The sequence below is a fragment of the Pantherophis guttatus genome, chromosome 2 (assembly GCF_059756535.1).
Source record: "Pantherophis guttatus breed Tessera chromosome 2, ASM5975653v1, whole genome shotgun sequence".
Lineage (NCBI taxonomy): Eukaryota > Metazoa > Chordata > Lepidosauria > Squamata > Colubridae > Pantherophis > Pantherophis guttatus.
In genome coordinates this window covers 124,771,980-124,793,165 of record NC_142064.1, presented here as the reverse complement: position 1 = coordinate 124,793,165, position 21,186 = coordinate 124,771,980, and the positions used below count along the sequence as shown (strand labels likewise).

At 40.4% G+C, this 21,186-nt stretch overlaps 1 protein-coding gene across 8 annotated transcripts in view; it reads left to right on the top strand.

Moving 5' to 3' along the window:
* The first annotated feature begins 11,036 nt into the window (after positions 1-11,036).
* Positions 11,037-21,186, top strand: part of COL5A3 (collagen type V alpha 3 chain) — a 146,376-nt gene continuing 136,226 nt past the window's right edge. For 2 of the 8 annotated variants that reach the window (XR_015732375.1, XM_034419335.2), the window contains exon 1: positions 11,037-11,336. Coding sequence is in view for 4 of the 8 variants with exons in the window: in XM_034419335.2 (XP_034275226.2) it covers positions 11,252-11,336 (85 nt within the window). In the remaining 4 variants the exon portion in view is untranslated. The remainder of the gene's footprint in view (positions 11,337-21,186) is intronic. The other 6 variants (XR_015732374.1, XM_034419334.2, XM_087886661.1 and 3 more) reach the window with 4 other exon arrangements.

Here is a 21,186-nt window from a genome sequence, read left to right as displayed (position 1 = left end):
GCTTACATGGATATTACATAGGAATTCTGTAGTAGAGTTCTGAATGCAAGCCTAGAAGATTGCCAATGATTAAATTGGATGCACAAAGGAGATGGAACTGCTTGAATCAAGTGCTACATTTTAACCATCTCCTAATTCATATACATGTTTGGTACCAAGTTCATTAGATTGATACGTTAAATTGTGGGAAATATTGGATCTGGCTCAGATTGCATCTCAGTCTTTGGAAATGTAGGGTGGTGGCACTATTCTCCCTATTTAAAACAAGATTAAGCCTTGCAAGTGTATGATTGTATACACTGTAGTGTTTCAGCTCTGTGCTGCAAAAATCCAGGTAGCTATCGTGTTTCCCTGAAAATAAGACCCTGTCTTATATATATTTTTTTTACCCTGAAATAATCGCTTGGCCTTATTGCCATGCACTCAAAAGTCTAATTGGGCTTATTATCAGGGGATGTCTTATTTTGGGGGAAACAGGGTACTAAGTGACAGCAAGGAGTTAAGAGTTTTCTGTTACATTGCTCTTTTGGCATATGCTGTAGCAGTCATCTGGATTTTGGTGCCAGTAATAAGTAAACATAATCCAGAAGATAAACAATTTCTTCTTAGCATTAGTATTATCCAACAGATCATAACAGGAACAGACCAAACATACAAGTTACTCAACCAGTTGTGTTCATATTTGAAGTGGCTGCATTAATATTTTTAGTGGAAGAATGAAAGTGTATTTGAAGCAATGGAGCGATTGAGATATTGCTGCAATTTGCAAAATATTAGGGATCTAGCCAGAAGTGGTTAAATTCTGAGGGAATCACAGATTACTAATCAGCCCTGGGACTTTTAGGGGGGGAGGGGTCCAGGTAGCTATCTAGTGACACTAGGACATTCTCAGAAGGGTGTGGCCAAAAATGTTCACACTGCTTTGGGGTGTCTTTTAAGGGCCGAAACAAGAGAAACAGCCTGAAATTATACCAGTGTAAGTTGATTATTTTATTGCCAAATTGGTGTAGTGGCTAAGGCATCAGGCTAGAAACCAGGAGACTGAGTTCTAGTCACACTCTTTCAGCCCAGGAAGCGGGCAATGGCTCAGCTGGGGGAAGGAGACAAGGGCAAAGAACTTCTGAAATCTTGTCAAGAAAACTGCAGAGACTAATTTTTGTGTTGAATTTATGCTCCGTCCCATAATTGGGTAAACCAGATTGCCCCGATAGATCAGTCTCACTGGAAAAAAAAAAAAAACACTGTAGACACAGGCAAAAAACAGTAATCCAGGCAATTGCCAGGAGTCAAAGGCACAACTTTATATCTTGAAGTGCCAGACAGCCATACACAGAGTATGGGTTTCTCTCTCCTGTTGTAACAAAAATCTAAACAGTTTGGGTGAGAGTCATCTCAGCAATTCTCTTGAAACAGATCCCAGCATTTGGGTGGAGGGTGCTGCTTTCTTCTTTGGGTAGAACAGCTCCTTCCAGTTGCTTCTTGGTTTTCTCAGGCCAGTCTCCCAAATTGATACCACCATTTCCTTGCTTTTCTTCCCACCCTGGTCTCATTGTTCCAAAAGGCCTAGTTGTTCTGATGAGCCAAAACCAATCCCAGTGTATATTAACATTTGTTTCCTTTCTTGCTCCTTCAGAACTGTAGTCACCCCAGGTCAGTGGTTTGTGATTCACCTCACTCCCGTGTTTACCTGACCTGACATTCCTAGCCAAATAAAAAGAGCTGCCTGAACCCTTATATTCTCTCTTCCTTGCCTGTTTAGGAAAATGACCCTGAAAGGAGCAACCCTAAACTGTGAGAGTTCAAGGCAAGGAGAGAAAGGCAGAGAGAAATACTCTGACCTTTCCTCACACAGAGTTGCTTTCTGCTCCTGAAGGCCAAGCATCTGGACTTCCTTCTGGAGGCTTATGAAGGCCTGATAGGATAGAAATGAAGAGAAGCTTCAGTGCGAAAGCCAAATTATAGCAGGCTGGGTCCAGCCAAGAAATGAGAAAAAGGGACCCAGGGTTTTATTTTGCTTTTTTTTTTTTTTTTTTTTTTGCTGGCCTTGTTCCAAGTCCTTGTTGTGCTTCAGCTCGTTTTTGACTGGTCCAGTGAGACTTTACTATGAATAAACTTTTGAACCCCTCTTCTTCTTCTTTCTGTGAAGGATTTTTGTTTTTTAGACTGGCGTCTCCCTAAATATCACCTAATCCCCTTGATGTGCATTTCTATACTTGCATTGCTTTTTTTTTCTTCTATTTTTAATTCTCTTTCTTTTCTCTGCCAAATGCTCTCTCATAGAAGGAAACAAGCTTCTGCAGAGCCATCAGGATCTCCCTCTCTTTTTTTTTGGATCCGTATATCATTTTTACCATTATTGTTAACTCTTTTTTCTTTCTTCAGTTCTGTTCAAAGTTAATGAATTGCAAGCAAATCCAACTTCCCCATCAGTTAAAAGAAGTTGGATTTGAACGGATAGGCTACCCGGGCCAAAAAAAAATAAATCTGAGACTAAGCCCTATTGAATCCCACCATGCAATATTTAATTGATATTTTGTTGTAATTTGTATTGCTGATATTTTGTGCATTGTTTTATTTGCACTTTACTCTTAATTCTACAGTTTAATTGGATTGTTACTTTTACTTACTAAAGCCATCATAATGTTAGCCATATTTTAAGAACTCTGTAATAGTTAAATATTGAATATAACTTTGATTCTAGAGCCTTTATACTGGGTCAATAAAATCAGGAGAGTTTCTTATATGTGGGTAAATGGATTTAATTAACCAAGGACTGACATTATTTAAAAATCCTTTGGTGGACATGCTTTATGTGATGATGTAAAATTTGAGTCCTTAATTCCTAAGCAACATTTCCATTTATCCTTTCTCAAAATTGTATATTTTTTTCCTGATCCAAGGTATCTGAGAAACCATCTTACTCTAATAGTACTAGCCCATTGCACTCGTGCTAGAAATAAGAGGCCTGCTACAGACTCTATCTACTAAGAAATTCCGGTGGCCAGGGTCAAGGAGAAGAGTCTTCTTTGCTGTGGAACACTCTACCACTAGAGTTCAGAACTGCTCTCATGCTTCTGACCTTCTGGAAGGGTAGTAAAACTTGGTTTTGTGGGTTGGTTTGGGGCCCTAGAGATGATTGTTTGGGTAAGAAGACCTCATCTTCATGCCATTCATCTCTTGGTTCTATTTTTTTTTTTTTTGCATAGTTTTACAATTTTAATTGATTTTCTGTTTATTTGTTTATGATCTGTAAGTCACCCAAAATCGCTATATCAGGGAGATGGGTAGCATATAAATTTAATAAATAATAAATTTGAATAGATAGGCACCTCCACCAGACTTACCAACTGTTGATAAGGAAAATAAAAAAAGTCTGGATAATAGATGTGGCAGTACCTGGAGACAACAGAATAGAAGAGAAAGAACTGGAGAAGTTAACAAAATACAAATATCTGCAAATAGAAATAGAATGACTATGCAAAATAAAACAAAAGTATTTCCAATAGTAATAGGCACCTTGGGCGCAATCCCAAAACAACCGGAGCACCACTTGAACACCATCAGCATTGACAAAATTGCCATCAGCCAATTGCCAAAGGCAGCTTTACTCAGAATAGCTTACATCCTCTGATGATACCTTTAACACATTCACATCTGTCTATTATAGGTCCTTGGGAAGTACTCAATATGTGGACAAAAATGCCAGATCCAGTCAGAACATCTGGCTGACTGTGCGATGAACCAAAATAATGCTGCTACTTTGTCATCCTCTTGATGAGGATGGTTACATAATTGTTTTGAGAAAAATGCATTCTTTAAAAATCCACTGATTAAAAATCTGGTTGATTTAATATTTACTTTTATTTTTCAGAGATAGGTTCACATGCACATATGGTACAGACATGCATGTCTGTCTCTCTGTCTGTCTGTCTCTCTGTCTGTACAGAAATGTAGTCCAACTATGCTTTCACTCCCTCTTGACTATGGACTGAGAAAAGGATTATTGGATCAGCAACTGAACTGGAGGTGATTTGGAAATTCTAACTATGACAGCTTGTTCTTCAGATACACACACAGAGAGTTAAAGTGCTTAAAGATGTAAAGGGAGTATGCTCAATTCATATTTGAGACTGAAATGCAGAAAGATTTCACATAAAATATGGATTGCCATAAACGATAAAAGATAAATATTCAACTTGCAGGGATGGTTGACCCTTTCAGAAGACATTGCCCTTGAAAAGATTTAGGCAGGTAGCTTTAAAAATTTCAGATTGGGCTGAACCAATGCAGAAAATGTTCTACTCACGTTCAAAAATTGTTTAAAAGCTCAACAGTTTAAAATCTAGTGGATCGCACAAACTACATATCGGGTTCACTAAGGTGATATATTACATGAGGTAAGTTGGTAGCGGTAAGTACCTCACAGGCACTACTTCTTAATTGCAGCACCTATTTGTGGAAGAGTGTCCCAAAGGCTGACCCCTCCCCACTTCTCTCTCAGTTTAGGAATTGGGTTGGCCCCTAATAATTCTTGAAACCTTAGTTGTTTTAGAAGGCCTGTGGTGAGGAGACATCCAATTATATTTTTATGCTCTTTATAGTTTATATATTTTTGTTCCTACCATGAACTTTATTTAAATAACTTGTGTTGCTTGCAGCTATTATAAATGGTCAAGAGTAACAAAATTGTGGAAGATATAAACAAACAAATAAAATCCAAGTGGGTATTTATGCCAGTTTCATCATACCATTTTATTATCCCCACCTCCTCCCCAATGTTATTTATCAAATCCTGAAAAGCCAGCCAATCTCCAAATTAACCCTAAATTTCTTTGGGCTGTTTCCGAGGTAGCTGATTGAACGAGAGGCCCTCAAACTGATTTGATCTGAGGATTTCATTCAAAGGGTTGACCTGGATATATTTTCTTTGAACTGAAACACCCATTGGAGTCATCAAGAATCATCTCCTTGAACGGTTTTCAGGAGCACATAGGAGTGCTTATCTTCTAGTGTTTCTTCAAAGCACTTTTCTCCTCACTAGATGGCAATATATACCAATAATGATTCTAGCTTCCTTGCCAGAGGTTTAACTGACCCTCTTGGCTGCAATCAGATTCTGTCAGAGTTGGAAAAATCAATCAGTTGGGAGGAGGACTGTTAAATGCCATTATTTAAAATCTGCAAGTCTTCCCTTTCTCCCCAAATCCAAATTCTGAAGAGTTTATGTCTTGGCTTGGGTAATTCTATTCACTAAACTCTCATTCTTTGACTCTCATGTCCTCTTTGGCTTTCTTGGAAGATTGCCTCATTGAAATAAAAGTCTGTTTTGATCTGTCCAGGGGAAAATAAATAACATACTTAATAAATATATGGCCCAAGTTATGTTTACTTTCCTTTACCCTGCTATCTTGCATGTCTGCTGTAATGAGAGGGGAATTTCACTGAATTGAGTGATGTTGATTCCCAAACATATAGTTGCCGAAGTGCAGCCTCAGCAGGCCGTTGCAGAGTTCCTTCAATCTCTCCAGGACAATTGTAGCCAAGAATATGGACAGTCCTTTTGACCAAGTGCCTTAAGGAACAGTCTGTACATAGATCGCATCAATTGTGACAACCACAGGGTAGACTAGGCTCCAATGGAGCTGGATAGCTTGTGGATCAACGGGATGTGAGAAGCCAGCCATCACCCTAATATGTCATATGAATATGGTTCATCTGCTTGACTGTATTACAGTACTCTGTGAGAGAGAAGATCATGGAATCAGCTGTAGCAACCTGCATTTTTATTTCATTCAAATTTTATTCCATTCCTTTTCCTCTGGCATATGTTTACTCAAAGATCAGAGTAACCAAATAAACCAAGAGAGACTTAATCTAGTCCATACTTTTTCTAATTTTTCAAGTATTACATATGTACCCACCTTCCTACTCAGCTTATAGTGTGATTCCGTCTTTTAAAAAACAGGTATCTCTCTCACTTCTTTTCCTCTTTCCCCCGTTTTCTTAGATGAGTGACAAAGTGTTTTGCCATGATTATTGTAATGGGCTTGATTCTGATTAGCCAGGCTGTTGCTGTTCCTTACCCCAATCCCATCCATTTCGTACACAAGGTACAATCTAGTGAGAAATCATTCCCTTCACTTTTGCAATCTTTCATTTTGGCGAGAGCCGCTTTAGCAGCGACCAGAGGACCAGATTTCCCATCCTGTCATAGGGGTTTGTTTAACTATCATAAATTATGTTGGTTGGTTCCCATGTGTCATTCTTAGGGTGCCCACCACTTACTGCTTGAAGTGGAAACTTTGCCATATGGTATGGTTTCCATGGTCCCTTCTTTAGGATGCTGGTTTTTTTTTTCCAACAGTGACCATACTCACATCTCTTATAGAGTTGTAGAACTCCATAAAGAATCAAGTTCTCAGAGAAGTACCTAACTTCAGTCAGGATGGAGAAAGGATGAGGGGTTACTCTCTAGGGTTCATTGTGGCTGTCCTTCTCCCCTTCTCCGCTCCACTCCCACCCCTAAATCCTTGGGGCTCTAGCCTGAGTCACCCTGTTGCCTCAGGGTATGAGTCACTGGCTCAACTCTGAAATTGTTGACCCAGATTTTAGGTTCCCAGCAAATATTTACAGCTGTAGCTGGAGTAACATCCCACAGCCCCCGGGCTGGAACCAACCCAGCCTTCCTGCTGGCCTGGACTTTATAGCTGCTTTTCTGTGCAAAAAACTGAGTGGGGCCTCTGACTGGGAAGGGAACACGGCTCTGTCAAGCAGACTCCATTTGAAAATAGGCTGCCATGATCTTTGGATCAGATCAGGTATCATAAAAATGGGAGCATCTTGCCTCAAATTGCCCAACCCGGAATGGCAAAGGTGAAGTCTGTAGAGAGCCTAGCTTTCTCTGTTGTCTTCAGCAAGTGTACCTAGGAAAACAGTGACTAGAATAGATTGCAACTATCCATCTGGAGATGTTCTCTCTGATCAGAAGAAAGTTCATTCATCGGTGGTCCTGCTTTGCAAGAGGAATGTTGGACAGATGTTTGGCCTTCAGGGCTTCCCTTTTCTTTTCCTGTGGCCCTGATCTTGGGCTTCAACTATCTGACCTATAAATATCAAGCTGGAAAAGCTTGAAATGCTTTAGGAATAAGGGATGAAAAAAGTGTAAATGTTGATATTATAGGGTATTATAGGATACAGGAATAGTGTCACTATATCTATCATCTCTCTCTGCTTATTACAGGATCTCCAGTAGTAATTTGTAACATTTTCTAGAGCTGCCAAACTATTGGGCCAATGTAAATATAATAACAATAGGTTTCAGATCTCTTCAAAACATTACCGAACAAAATTGGTATTTCTATGTGTACAATATGTATTTGTGCTTCTGTCCAATTGTGTGAATAAGATCACACAATTTGGACAGAAGCACATCTGGTCATGTTTTGTGTAAGATCACACAATTTCTGGTTTTAGTGGCTTATGGCAGTGGTGAAATCTGAACCGGTTTACTATCAGTTCACTGGCTGCGCATGCGCAGTGCGCACCATGCATCAAATGCGAGGTGCGCATGCACAGTGCACACCAAAAGGAGGCATGTGGTAAGTAGAATAGCACGCGAGGAGGGGAGGTGATAAACTGTGGTGTGCAATCTTTTTTTTTTTACTTTTAAAAGCATTGCTTTTAAAAGTAAAAAAAAAAAGCCTCTGACGATCACGCTGCTCAGCTGGGATCGTCAGAGCCTTTTTTTTTCTTTTAAAAGCATTTTTTCTACAACCTCTTCAGCCGAAGAGGTTGTAGAAAAAATGCTTTTAAAAGGCTCTGACGGTCCCAGCTGAGCCGTGTGATCATCAGAGGCTTTTTTTTAACTTTTAAAAGTATTTTTTTGGCCAAAGAGGTTGTAGAAAAAAAATGCTTTTAAAAGTAAAAAAAAAGCCTCTGATGATCGCGCGGCTCAGCTGGGCATGGGCAGGGGGGTAGGGATTTTTGCTACCAGTTCTCCGAACTACCGCCACCATCACTACCAGATTGCGCAATCCGGTCTGAACCGGGAACACTTCACCCCTGGTTTATGGTCACAAATTTCATCCCATGTGAACCTTAATTGTAAAGCATGTAAGAGTTTGTTGTGTCTTGGGATAGGTTAACAAGAAGCTTGTGCTGAGGAAACCCTCAAAACTGAATGAACGCTCCAAAGTTTAAAAACTTTTAACCTTAGGAAGAAATCTGGAGTGTGCTTTCAAAAAGTGATATCAAAAATGTTGGTTGATGGAAGCATCTAAAAAAGCACGAAGGGGTAAAAAGATTTGGCCAACTGAGAGACTGATAGAGATAATCTTGGTGATCTCTGGAATAGTCTCTGAAGCTCAGCATGGCTGAGTGGTGCCGGGTGCTTCAGCCCTTTATTTATTTATTTATTATTTATTTTATTTATTTATTATTCGAATTTCTATACCGCCCTTCTCCTTTCGGACTCAGGGCGGTGAACAGCCAAAATAAAAAACATTTATACATAAGTACGATTAAAAAATAGATTTAAAATAATTAAATTTGGCCCATAGTTTAAAATTTATCAATTTAAAATCCATATCAAAATTTAAAACCAACCATAAAATCATAAAATCAAGAGAGACCGGCTAACTGAAAGAGATGAGTTTTTAGGGCCCGATGAAAGGTCCGGAGGTCGGAGATCACTTGTATCTCTGGGGGTAGATTGTTCCAAAGGGTAGGTGCCACCACAGAGAAGGCTCTCCTCCTGGGGGTCGCCAGCCGGCATTGTCTAGCCGACGGTACCCTGAGGAGGCCCTCTCTGTGGGAGCGAACTGGCCGGTGGGAGGCTATTGGTGGCAGAAGGCGGTCCCGTAAGTACCCTGGCCCTAAGCCATGGAGCGCTTTAAAGGTGATCACCAACACCTTGAAGCACACCCGGAAGTCCACCGGAAGCCAATGCAGCTCGCGCAGGAGAGGAGTCACATGGGAGCGCCCAGTCGCTCCCATAATCCCCCGCGCGGCCACATTCTGCACCAGTTGGAGCCTCCGGGTGTACCCCAAGGGGAGCCCCATGTAGAGAGCGTTGCCTTCTGACAGATGTTCCATCCAGAGGAAACACAGAAGCACAGAGGCTGAGTAAAGAGCAGCATTGCATAGCTTTCATTCCCCTGCTTTCTTAAATCCTGTGTCCCAACATGCCTGGATTCCCTGGGGGCCTTTCTTGGTCTGCAAGGCTGAATACTAATTAACGTTCCATTTCTTCTGTTGAATCCAAGCATTGGGGGAGCCCTTCAGAAAAAGTACACTTATTCCCTACCCCTCTTCAAAACTTTGGTATGCATATCCTTGAGTACTGCAGGCACACTGAAAATCAGTTCTGCTGCTCTGATGGCCTTGTAGCTGTAGCTGTCACCCTCTGCAGTCTGTGAAATCTCCATTAATACATAGCCTGAAGCTGAAATCTGTGCTCATGAATACAACTTGATGTCCTATCTCTGCCCTGGAACTTAATCACTACTGTCCAGCTGAGTGGGAAGCATTTACACCACATTAGCCTTACTGAGCAAAGGAAGTGCCTTAGGTCAAGTTGGGCCATTGGAGCATCTAGGTCAGGGTTCTCTGTGTAAAATTTCTGAACAGAAGAAATAGATGTATTTCTTAGACTGAGACTTCTGCACATAAAACACAATCTCCCGATTGTGGGAAGACTATGAGGATTGGGAGAGTGCTGCTCTGGGCATCCATGCATCTTCAGAGAAAAAAATGAGTCTCTGAATTTATTGTGGAGGGCTCCGGATAGGTCAACACTCTGAGAAATGTTATTCAATGGTAAATAGGAAAAATCTTTGGCCTGCCAGATCTTGCTGAAATATCAGAGCCAGTCCCTTCAATTAGGAGGAATGCTATGAATTGGGGGGTGGGTGGGTGGGGTGGGGGGTGGACTGTTTGAGCATGGTTGTATATGGGATGGGATGGAAGGGATAGAGAGGGGCAAAGGAATAAAGAAGGAAATTTAGAATTTGAAAGGTCTTGTACAGATTAAACATGGGGTAGTTTTTTCAGTGATTGAGGGGTTTATCCCAGAATCTGGTTTTTGAGGCCATGGCATACAGATAAGAGGTATTTTAGTAAAGGGCTAAATGCATTTTAGAATATGACAAAATGAAATGAGAAAGGGGAGAGGAGAGGAGGATGAAGGAGAAAAAAAAAAACCCTTCACACACGAACTCATGAATTTTGATTCTGGGGATGCCGAATGGCAGAACACTCAAGGCCTTGGAGCAGCCTTAAGGCCTCCTTTCACCAAAGAGGTGCTCTTAATACCGGAAAAGGAGAAGCGAGGCTTGCAATGGGCCACAATGACTTCCCCGCAGCTGTATAGCACAGGTAGTCCTCAACTTGCAACAGTTTGTTTAGGGACCATTCAAAGTTACAACGGCACTGAAAAGAGTAACTTACGACCTTTGCATCATCCCCACGATCACGTGATCAAAAGTTGGCAACTGGTTCCTATTTATTATTGTTGCTGTTTTCCCAAGGTCATGTGATCCCCTTTGGCGACCCTTCTGACAAGCAAACTCAGCGGGGAAGCCAGATCCACTTAACAACCTAGTGTGACTCACTTATTGACTGCAGCGATTCACTTAACAACTGGGGGGCAAGAGAGGTCGTAAAACGGGGGGGGAAAGCTCACCTAATCAACCTCTCACCCAGCAACAGAAACGTTGAGCTCTGTTGTGGTCGTAAATCGAGGACTACCTGCAATCTGTTAAACGGAGAATCCCTTCAGCTGCCAAGAATCGCTTCATAAGAACTAAGCCGACCCAGCGCGCGTGCGGGATCTTGACCCGGGACTGCGTGCGGGGGGCCCTGCATGGTACCGAAGGGTGTTCGGATCCGGGAAAGGGCGGAACCTGAACTTCCAGAACGGGCCCGCTTCTCCCTCGTCACAAGCTCGCCTCAGTCCGGGCACTGAGGGAAGTGAGTGAGTGAGTAAGTGGGGTGGGGGGGGGAGCTGTCTGCGGGGCCCGTTCTCGTTCCGGAAAGTCGCTTCGCCGCCTGCCCGAGGCTGCCTGAGCGACTTGCCTGAGCGTGCGAAGGGGGGTGGGGGGGGGGCGAAACGGGAGGGGGGAGGAGCAAGGCGGGGCCAGGCGGCTTTCTCGGCTCGCGCTGGCTGCCGCCTCTGCCCCCCCCCCCCCCAGCTAGATTTTGAGGGAGAGAGAGAACGCGCGCGAGAGAGGCAGAGCCCAGGCGCGGATTGAGGATGGCGGCGAGCCCCGCGGGACTGCGGGGCCACCTGGTTTGCTTCCTGGCCCTCCTGTTGCGAGAACTTCCCCGGGCGAGGGCAGGTAACGCCGGCTGGTGTCCGAAGAGGGGGCAGCTCTGGGGAGGGTGTGCTCTGGGACGGGGTCGACCGTCTGAAGCGCCCTCCAGACAGCGCCTAGCACAGAGGGCGGAGGCTTAGCGGACTAAACAAACAAACAAACAAACAGCCACGGTTCCTTGGGCAGCCCAGATGTTTTCTGTGGGTTTTTTTTTGGGGGGGGGGAGACGAGAGGCGAGGGGTCCTACTTGCTGCTGCTTAGAAGCGATTCTCAAACCTGGTGAGCGACCTCGCTTGGTATTTCACCTCTCCCCGCCCGACCAGCACCTGCTCCACAGGTAAAGCTCAAAGTAGCCTTCCGAACTTAATTGCCACAAGAAGTTGAGCGCAGGAATAAACACCGAACCTCTCCAAGTCCCAGAGGTGCTTTCCCACCCCCACCCCCAAGAGGCGACTGGACTTTCTAGTTTTTCTTCGAAGACGTTTCGCTTCTCATCCAGGATGCTTCTTCAGAGCTGAAGAAGAAGAAGCTCCTTGGATGAGAAGCGAAGAAAAACTAGAAAGTCCAGTCGCCTCTTGGTGTGTGTGTGTGTGTGGAAAAAAGTACCTTTGGGACAACCAGGACCTGGATGACTGAGAAGCTCCATAGACATGAACCTCCCCCAAGGTTAACATGAACTGAGCCCGGCTTGTTAGGCGAATGTATCTGCAAAGAAGAAGCAGGGCCGGGAGGAAGGAATTTCTTCACGAAGCGACGGAGTGGAGGGTTTTTGGCGTTCCTCTCTCACAAATTCATTGCGAGCCAAGAAGTAGTTTCATCTTCTCTCGGGGGATGTTTCACACGTCCGTGGCTTGTTTAGGACAAGGAAGGAGGCACCACCTGCTTTAGGAGCCCCCCCCTCGCTCGATTATGCGCACCTTTTGCAGGCTTCTGTTACCTCCATCCGCTTCAAAGAAAGGCTCTGTCGCTTAGTGATAACGGGTGATAAGAGTGATACAAGACTACAAATATTTTTTTTTTAAATCAGAGATATTGTTTATTAATCCTTTTTTAAACAACTAAAGCTACGGTGATTAGAAGGATATTATTCTTAACGCGAATGCCTCTCCGAGCAGCTGGGAGCAATCCCTGACTTTCAATTTTAACACCCCACCCCCATTTTTTTTTTTTTTTTAAAGATGATGTTTCCTGGGAAGTGGGAGTAAGGAACATTTAAAGACAAACAAAATATACTGTACTTCTTGTTGCAGTGATATTTTTTATTCATTTACAAAGTTGTGTGGCACATTGATTAATTGGCAGGGTTAAATTATAATGTAAACAATGTGTAGTCCTAATATTGCAGTATCTCAATTTGCCAATGTCTACTCCTCCATAAGATCACATACTGAAACGTATTATCATATGTTACTCAGTCTATGATAGTTTTAAGTTAGGTTTTTTTTCTTAACAGCGAATAGAAGAAATGGCAGTAGTCTTACCATAAATAAAAAGTTGTCATCTTGCATATGCCTGTGTGTTTGTAATGGGGGTAGCTTGTAATTCTTTGCCTGTACTGAAGGCTAAAATGAGACTTCTGTGTGGTTTATCCTGTTCCTGACACCAACTTATCCGTCATGTCATCTTCTAAAATATTCTGTTCATTATCTTCTATCAGTCAATTGCCATAGATTATTTTGATACTACTGAGTTCATTGGACTAATTTAAGAACTTTCTCTCTTCCTGGTGCTTTTGTTTTTCGGCAAATCTAGAGTCCCCCATGTTTAGATATACACTTCTCTTTTTACTGGCATTATAAAAGAATCTACGGTTGCAGAATAAGTTTACAATTAAGATATTATGTTACAGATCCTGGTTTTAAAAAGCAGCCCCAGATTAAAACTTCTCTAAAACTATTTCTCAGAAGAAGGCAACTTCAGATAAAATCATTTCAGAAAAAAGGTTTTTGAATTAACAATTACATATTTATTTACCCAGAAGCAGAAAATCTTGGATAAAGTGTTAGATATATCAGGCACATATATCCACATAAATTTAAAAAATCCTTTTATAAGGAGCTTTTATAGAATGGTACTGCTTCCCCACACCATATTTCTAATCAACCTTTAATAAGACTGCTGTGAGCTATAGGTTTAAAGGCTGCTTTTACATTATATTGTTTCGGAGCTACTGGCTCTTACAGTCTTATTTGTGGCACTTTAAAGACATATTTAAAATTGCTGTTTGTGCAGAAATATGCCTTGGAGAACTTTAAATGGGTGTCTTGCAGTATTTTACTGGGGAGAGGAACTTTCTAAATCTTCCAGTTCTCCAAACAAAGACTTGCAATTGACTGCTATAACTTAAGAGTGTTCTGGTTTTAGAAATCCAAGAATCTAGGGAAAAGGGCATGGTTGGTTGAAATGCCAATAGACCATGTCCTTTTCCCGTGATTCTTCATTTAGTTTTCTGTACTTCTAGCAAAAGTAAAATTTCCTTCTAATGAAGCTCAAATACCAGTGATTGCATGGACACATTTCTGTAGTTTACTTGGCAAGTGTAGAAGAAGTTTGCCTTAGTTATCTTCTGCTTTTACCTCTTAGTCCTGAAATTCCCAGGGAAACCTCCCACCCCAATCCAATTACTGACCAGGGCTGATCCTAATTAGGTTCTGAAATCAGCAGAATACTGGCTAAATGCTATCTTCTCCAGAACCAGTACCCCATGGTTACTGAACCTGCTAGGTTCTTAAATAGCTTGTTAAAAGTTCCCCCCAAACCTTCTGTTTCATTGCTGTTGTGGGTGTTCTTTTGACTATGTAAGGATTTACACACAAACAGCTGAACTGGTTGAATTTCCATATGAAACTCTATTCTAGCAGAGTAACTGTTTTTGTCTATTCCACAAATTGGCATTGTTTATTGTACTGGATACCTTTAGTGGACTACAGCCCACTTCTTCTGGAATTATGCTATCACTTTCTAGCATTTAATTTTCTTCCTCTCCCTGTCTCTATCTTTGAACTACTTTATCCTCTATGAGGCCTTCCTCTAGATATCATTGCTATTATAAGTAAGGAAGGTACCGGTAGTTACTAGCAGCAGAATCTTCTTGACTAGGAAGAAGGGCAGGATGTTATGCCCCTTGAACCCCTTCAAGCTTCAAGTCCTCAGTAAATCCAAAGCATCATTGCCATCTCCCTGGAGTTTTGATCCAGTGTTGCTTCTCTGCCAGTCATTCATCCCATCCATTCAGGCATATTTTCTGGATGAGGAATGATTATGGGATAGATGGGGAACAGACCTGCTAGTCTTTAATCCTTAATAAACTTCTGTATTAAATTCTGACTAAGAAAATCTGAGAAAGGGATCTTTGCAATGAATCAGAAGCAAATAGTGGCTGAGTTCCTGTCCAAGAGTGTTGCTGTTCATTGAATAAAGAACTCCAAGGAGATAAAAGATGCCTGATGACAGCAGCAAGCTGGGAATCCAGTTTGATGGGACAATTATGCTGATGCAGCTCTACTAAAGCTGGATATAGCATCTTGCAGAATGCGCCCCCCCCCCCCAACCTCAGTCTTCATCTGTTCCCTGGAAGCATCATCTTAAATCTGTATTGTTTACAATGGTATCTGAAGAAAAGTCATAAGGGAATTGTTATCCTGCCTTCTTAGTTTTAATCCTCTGCTTTAATCCTCTGCTTACAGTGGTCTGTAAGTTTATTTTAATTCATTGTTGGTTTTTTTTCTCCTTAAATGTGGTATCTGTTTTTTTCTTTTCTTTCTGAGTTGCGTTTTTCTCTATTCCCACATCAGCTGCTTTGTTTGGAGAAGCAGGGAAGAACCATGGTTTCAGCAAAATACAGTAAATTGGTAACAGGGAACAAAGTTATAAAAATCCCATACTTTTCCTTAGATCTTACTTCCAGGTGGCTGATGAGAAGGCTTGCACAGAAGGGAAGTATAAAAGCTGGTGTGTGTGTGGGGAGGGGGGTTTGGTAGCTGCCCATGAAACTATGGTAAATAATCCTACTGAGCATCCCAGTGAAATACCTGAACAGAACCATTTAAAAATATATAGATGTATATATGTTTGTTTTCTTCGATTTCAATATAATTTTAGTGTTATATCAACTGAATCTTGTTTCAAATAAGTATAAAATAAGATTGGAAAAAAATGCTATATTGTTACAATGGCCTTCAAGAATGAATGCCTCCTGTTATGGGCGCTTCTTTCCATCATGCTACTTAAGAATTCTCTCTTTATGTTATTTCTTATTTTTTAAACATTTTGCCTGGTTGGCTTATGTTAGTAGCTCAGAAGCATTGACAATAATATACTAGAGAGGGGTAGATAATCTATAACTTCCATGATCCCTGACCAAGCCTGGACTCTTGGACATTCAATCTCTTCCTTAAAATCTTGTAAACAGGAAACTACAAAAGTGCAAATCAAACAAATGTGCACATTTTAACTTCTTCTTTCCATTGCTGCTTCATCTCTTCCAAAGTTTAATTCTTTTTTATTGTCTACTGCCTGTGCACACACCCATTCACAATAGGATATTCCTGGCAGGAATGCTTTTCAGGGAAGCTAGCAAAACAACATCAACAGCAAAAATAATTTGATTTGAAAACAAATGAAATGGGGAGAGATGCCAACTCGGGATCCCTGGTCTCTGTCATTCTCTAATAATGTATTGCTTCCCCTTTCCCTCAGGATTTAAAAGGATTGTACTTTGCCAGCTGTTCTTTTCTTTAATCCAAAATTATCTAATCCTGGATCAGGTGCAAAACAATGGCTCCAGAAGAAAATATAGGATTAAAGGACAAACTGCCTCTGAGCATGTATTCAGCCCAGGAATTGTTTTTCAGCTTTGGAGCTGAAAATCAAATGTTATTGAAATACTTATAGATTCATTTATATCTTGTTTTCTGCATTACATATCCTGATGAAAAACTCTGGAAAACTTTAAAACTTAAATTCCCCATTATATAGTTTCTTTCCATCATGCTACTCAAGAACTGTCTCTTATGTTGTTTCTTATTTTTCAAAGATTTTGCCATGTTTGATTTTCAGCTGCAAGTAAACAAGAATATATTCCTTATCAAAAAGAAAATACATACATTTTCCTTGTGGACCAGATTATGTTTGCTTGACATGTATTGCTTCTATTTTATGTTGAGCTTTTTGATTTCAACAATTAGATTTGGAAGGGAGGAGCAGGTTCTTTGTTGTTCAAATCAGCTGACACTGCAAATCATTATAGCAAATCAGCCTGTTCTGTCTCTCCATTCCTGTATTAATCCATGAACTTCCCCATTATGCTTGCTAAAAGTGGGGATCTCATCCTATAATAATTGTCTGGGTGGGAAAAGGCAGTGGGAGATGAAGAATGACTTTAATGTCATTGAAGTTTTGGATGGCTTGGTCCTAATCAGAATGGGACAATCCCTCACACACCATCCTTTTTATATTTAACCCAAAGCTAAGAGTATCAGTAGAACAGGGGCCCCAAATGCAGAAGCCCAAGGCAGTTCTTCAACTTCATTCCAGGTTGCCAGATACTTGTTCAGGCATGATTGAGAGAAATACAAGGGCCCTTTCAGGCAGATGAACTCGGTGTCTGCACCTGAAATGCCACAGGGAAAAGAGATGACAGCTACCATGAGATGTGCTTTATGTACATATACATAAACCCAACATCAAATAATGGTCAAAATCAGAGTCCTGTATCTTCATGTGCTGCTCTTTTCTCTTGCTGAGGGATGTCTCTCACTATCATTATTAATTCAGTTAATTGAGTAAAACTTGGTTGAAATGCTCATGGGTTTATATCCTGTGTGAGCATAATAACTTTCACCAACTTAATATTTGGCTGGGCTTTAAGTCCCATCATTCCTAGCCAATATGTTCAATGACATATAGGAATTGCAGGCCAAGAAATAGAGGGCATCGATTTAATGAAGAGTGATTATACAAACACTATGCAGTAAGTATCCAGTTCTCTGGAGTTCAGTTCTGGAGTTCTCAGGTGCAACAGAAAAAAAAAAATTACCTGTCCCAAAGCAGGGGACAAAATCTACTGTTTCAAACAATACAGATCATTGACATGATTTAGCAATTTGCATCATTATTTAATTGATGTTTTTATGTCCTTTGTGTCCATTGATTCAAATAATATAAAAGCATAATTCATCTACATTTGGATTTAATGACCATCCCCCAAATGGTCTGTTAAGTGCAGGGTTTACTGTATAGAGTTCTAAAGGAATGACTGTCCATGTTTAGATGTCACAATCCACCTGTTCAAAAAAGCAGTGCAGGGATGATTTACTTTAATGAGCTAGAACACTTCTGGCACAGGGTTGAGATGGGAGAGGACAGAGGATACATTGTCTTAGGTAACTTCAAAGATAGTTAAAAACCCTCACCCATCATCCACAGGATATCTTTTTAATTACACATTCCAATTTCGGGGGAAGCATTATATTGAACACTGAGATTTGGGAACAATCAAAGCCTTTCAGTGCAATTTTTTTTTATTTGATTTATATGCCACCCTTCTCCGGAGACTCAGGGTGGCTTACAATGCGTTAAGCAATGGCTTTCATACTTTTGTATATTTTATACAAAGTCAGCTTATTGCCCCCTCAATCTGGGTCCTCATTTTACCTACCTTAGAAAGGATGGAAGGCTGAGTCAACCTTGAGCCTGGTGAGATTTGAACTTGCAGTAATTGCAGACAGCTGATGTTAATAACAGTGCTTTAGTCTGCTGCGCTACCAGGGCTCCATTTATATGTTTGTGTGTATGGTTATATGTTTGTTCAATTTATATGTTTGTGTGTATGTATGCTATTTTACATTTACTTGCCTGAATGTTGCAGTGAGATTTTGTATGGCTATCTGTTCCAATTAGGGTACATACTCTCACCCACATTACTTTTTTTTAAAAAAAAACCCAACTATGATCTATTTGTGGAGAAATAATCTGTCAATATGGTGAGCTCATCTGTTCAGAATGAATTAGGTGATACAAATCTCTGATTTAAGATTTACAGAATGCAGTGTCTGATCCCTCCAACATAAAAATGCAGATTGATTAAACTGCCTAATTTTTTTTAAAGATGTATGTTAATGTTATTGTGGTAACTTCCTGTTTGGTTCACTGTGTGCATTTGTTTTTTTGGTTTTCTATAACTGATTCTTTATGAAAGCAAAAACAAAAAAAGTTCTTGTTCTTGTTCTTGCAACCCACGAGTTACTAATACTGGACTCCTATCCAATGGAACATTTCCACAAATGTTGTCTCTAAGAAGGGAATGAACTAATCTTTCATATGATTGTTGCTAATCCACATGGATTAGCTTGATTGTTGGAGAGGGGGAAAGGAATTATTATATTTCCTTAATATTTATTTTATAGAAGTTTATAATTCTCTTTCATGTGCACAAGAATCGACAACTCATGGAATATGAAGTACCGTCAGTTCAATTTTTGCAAACCTGTGGATCTCTCAAGATTACACTATTAATATTTGCTATCAAATGGTATTGTACAATGTCAGTATAATTTCCATTGATTTTAAATGGGTATTAAAGGAAAATAAGTGCACTAATGCAGTGTGCATTAATACAGTAACACTTTAAAATCCCATCCATAAACCCTGAAGGGGAGGGCTGAAATATCCCCTGCCCCCCACATCTCTTTCTTCGCCACTTGTGGCTTCATAGCATGAATGTTCTACTCACTCCAGTTTTTGGCAGCCAATTAAAAAAAAATTGTAGCCCCTGATTGCAAGCAAAAAAGGATGCTTTCCTTTGACTTTAAGGTTAGTTTGCAAGACATTAAAAACATTAAAATAGTATTGACAGCAATTACAAATCAAACAGCAACAAACCAGCATTTAACAATGAAAGCAATGAAAAGCAAAGGTTGTTGCCAAATATAATTTTCTAAAAAGCCTGAGAGAATTAAAAACACACCCACTCACTAAAATTTTGCTTCAGAAAGATTTGCCCAAGACAAGCAAAATAATAAAAAAAAATTAGCAGGGGAGGACACTGTTCCTGCTTTTAGAAGAAAAACTTTTAAAAGATTTTAAAAATCTGGTTAATGGGCCCAGTGTTATCATTGGAGTCCTGGGGTTAAATTTTTCCGCTTGTTCAGTTTTTAAGGATTTCAGGTTTTTTTTATTGTGGGTTTTTTGTTGTTTTTTACAGAAATACTTTATTGTGCAATCTCTCTCTCTGTGAGTGTTTGTGAAAGATTGTTTTATTAAGCATTAACATTTTGGCAACATGATCCTGAAGAGCTCGCAGAAGCTATAAGAAGGGGCTGGAAGCCAGGAAAATTCATTCTACGAATTTTCTGCTTTAGAAGTCATCACCTTTGTAACACAGTAAAGTTGATAGAACCACTTTCCTATATTACATGTGGAAAGTTGAAAGAAAGTGCGAAGTGGCTACACGGTGAAGTGCTTTGTGTTCTGGGAGCTGTGCAGATTTTACTCCCTGCAACTTCAGTGTGAATTCAGTTTGTCTCATCAAGGTGCTTCTTGTTGCTTTAGAGTTGCATCTGGCAGCTGCATTGCAAACAAATAACCAGATGAGACTCCTGCTCACATATTGAATGTGCAGAGAATCTTCTTCTGACTCACAGACCTGTTGGTGGAAGCAGTCCGATCAAGCAAAATAAAAATATCCAATAATTTTGTCTTCAGAAGCTGGGGAGGAGACCTTTGCATAGGCCTATTATATAATAGACAAAGTTTCCAATACATAATATTGCATAGTAATGATATGTAATGTTATCTAATAGGAATTATTCTGTAGGCTTGCCAATTGTATTGGAAAGCATTAGCAAAGATCTGTATAGCGATGGGGAAGCAGCAACTAGGGGGCTGTTGCTCAGATTCATTCATTTACATATATGAAGCACAAATTAAAATAGGAATGTTATTACACTTCAACTCTGAGATCATTGTGACTCATGGAAAGAAATCTGGAAGCCTTCAAATGTGTATAAAAAGAATTTAATGTAGAATTTAACATCTTGAATATGTGTGTTTTCAATTAAATAAAGCAAATTTCTAGCTGTTCTGATTGTAAAGAAAAGTTTGCAAATACATAGGCAGCAGTTCCTAAAAGCCCCAAAACTGGAAGGGAGAGAAGGAGGGGGAGAAAGAGAGAGGGAGGGAGGGAGGGAGAGAGACCATGAAGGGATTTTGGTGAGATTGATTGATTGTGCCCTCGAGTTTTTTTTTTATCTCCTAGTGACCACATAGGTACATTTATTTCACCTCCTCTCTGCTGAGAACTAATGGGGAAAGTGAACTGGGAAATCAAAGTTCATTTCATTTCTGATCTCTGATGTAGTTTCTTTGCTCTAAGCAGACTACTTTCTCTCAGTCTGTCTTGCCACATCTGTAAATGATAGTAGTAATAGGGATTCTATGCATGCAAGGTATTATGAAACAATAAGGATTTACAGCCAATATTTCCTCCAAAGAACTCAAGGTGCTGCATGATTAACCTTGCTTCTCTTCAATCTAACAAGAACCCTTTTAAGTCAGGCTGAGGAGTAATGCTTGGTCCAATGTCAAGATTATTTTTTAAGGAAATTTGAAGTATGCTTTCTCTAGTCCTATTAGTGTAACTCTTTATGCCATAATATTATTGTTTTGGTTTGCTTTGACTCTGCTAGGAGAAGTGTTTTGGCCCTTCAGCATGACTTTCATGGGAGGATATGTATTTGTTTCACATTTGCAAGCCTTTTATGTCTGGAGCATTTCTCAAATTTTGACAACTGCAAAAAATTAACTTCTCTCCAAAAATCTTTAAAATGTTTCAGGCCTTACTGTTGGCAGAAGACTTGTCCAAAATATCAGCTGA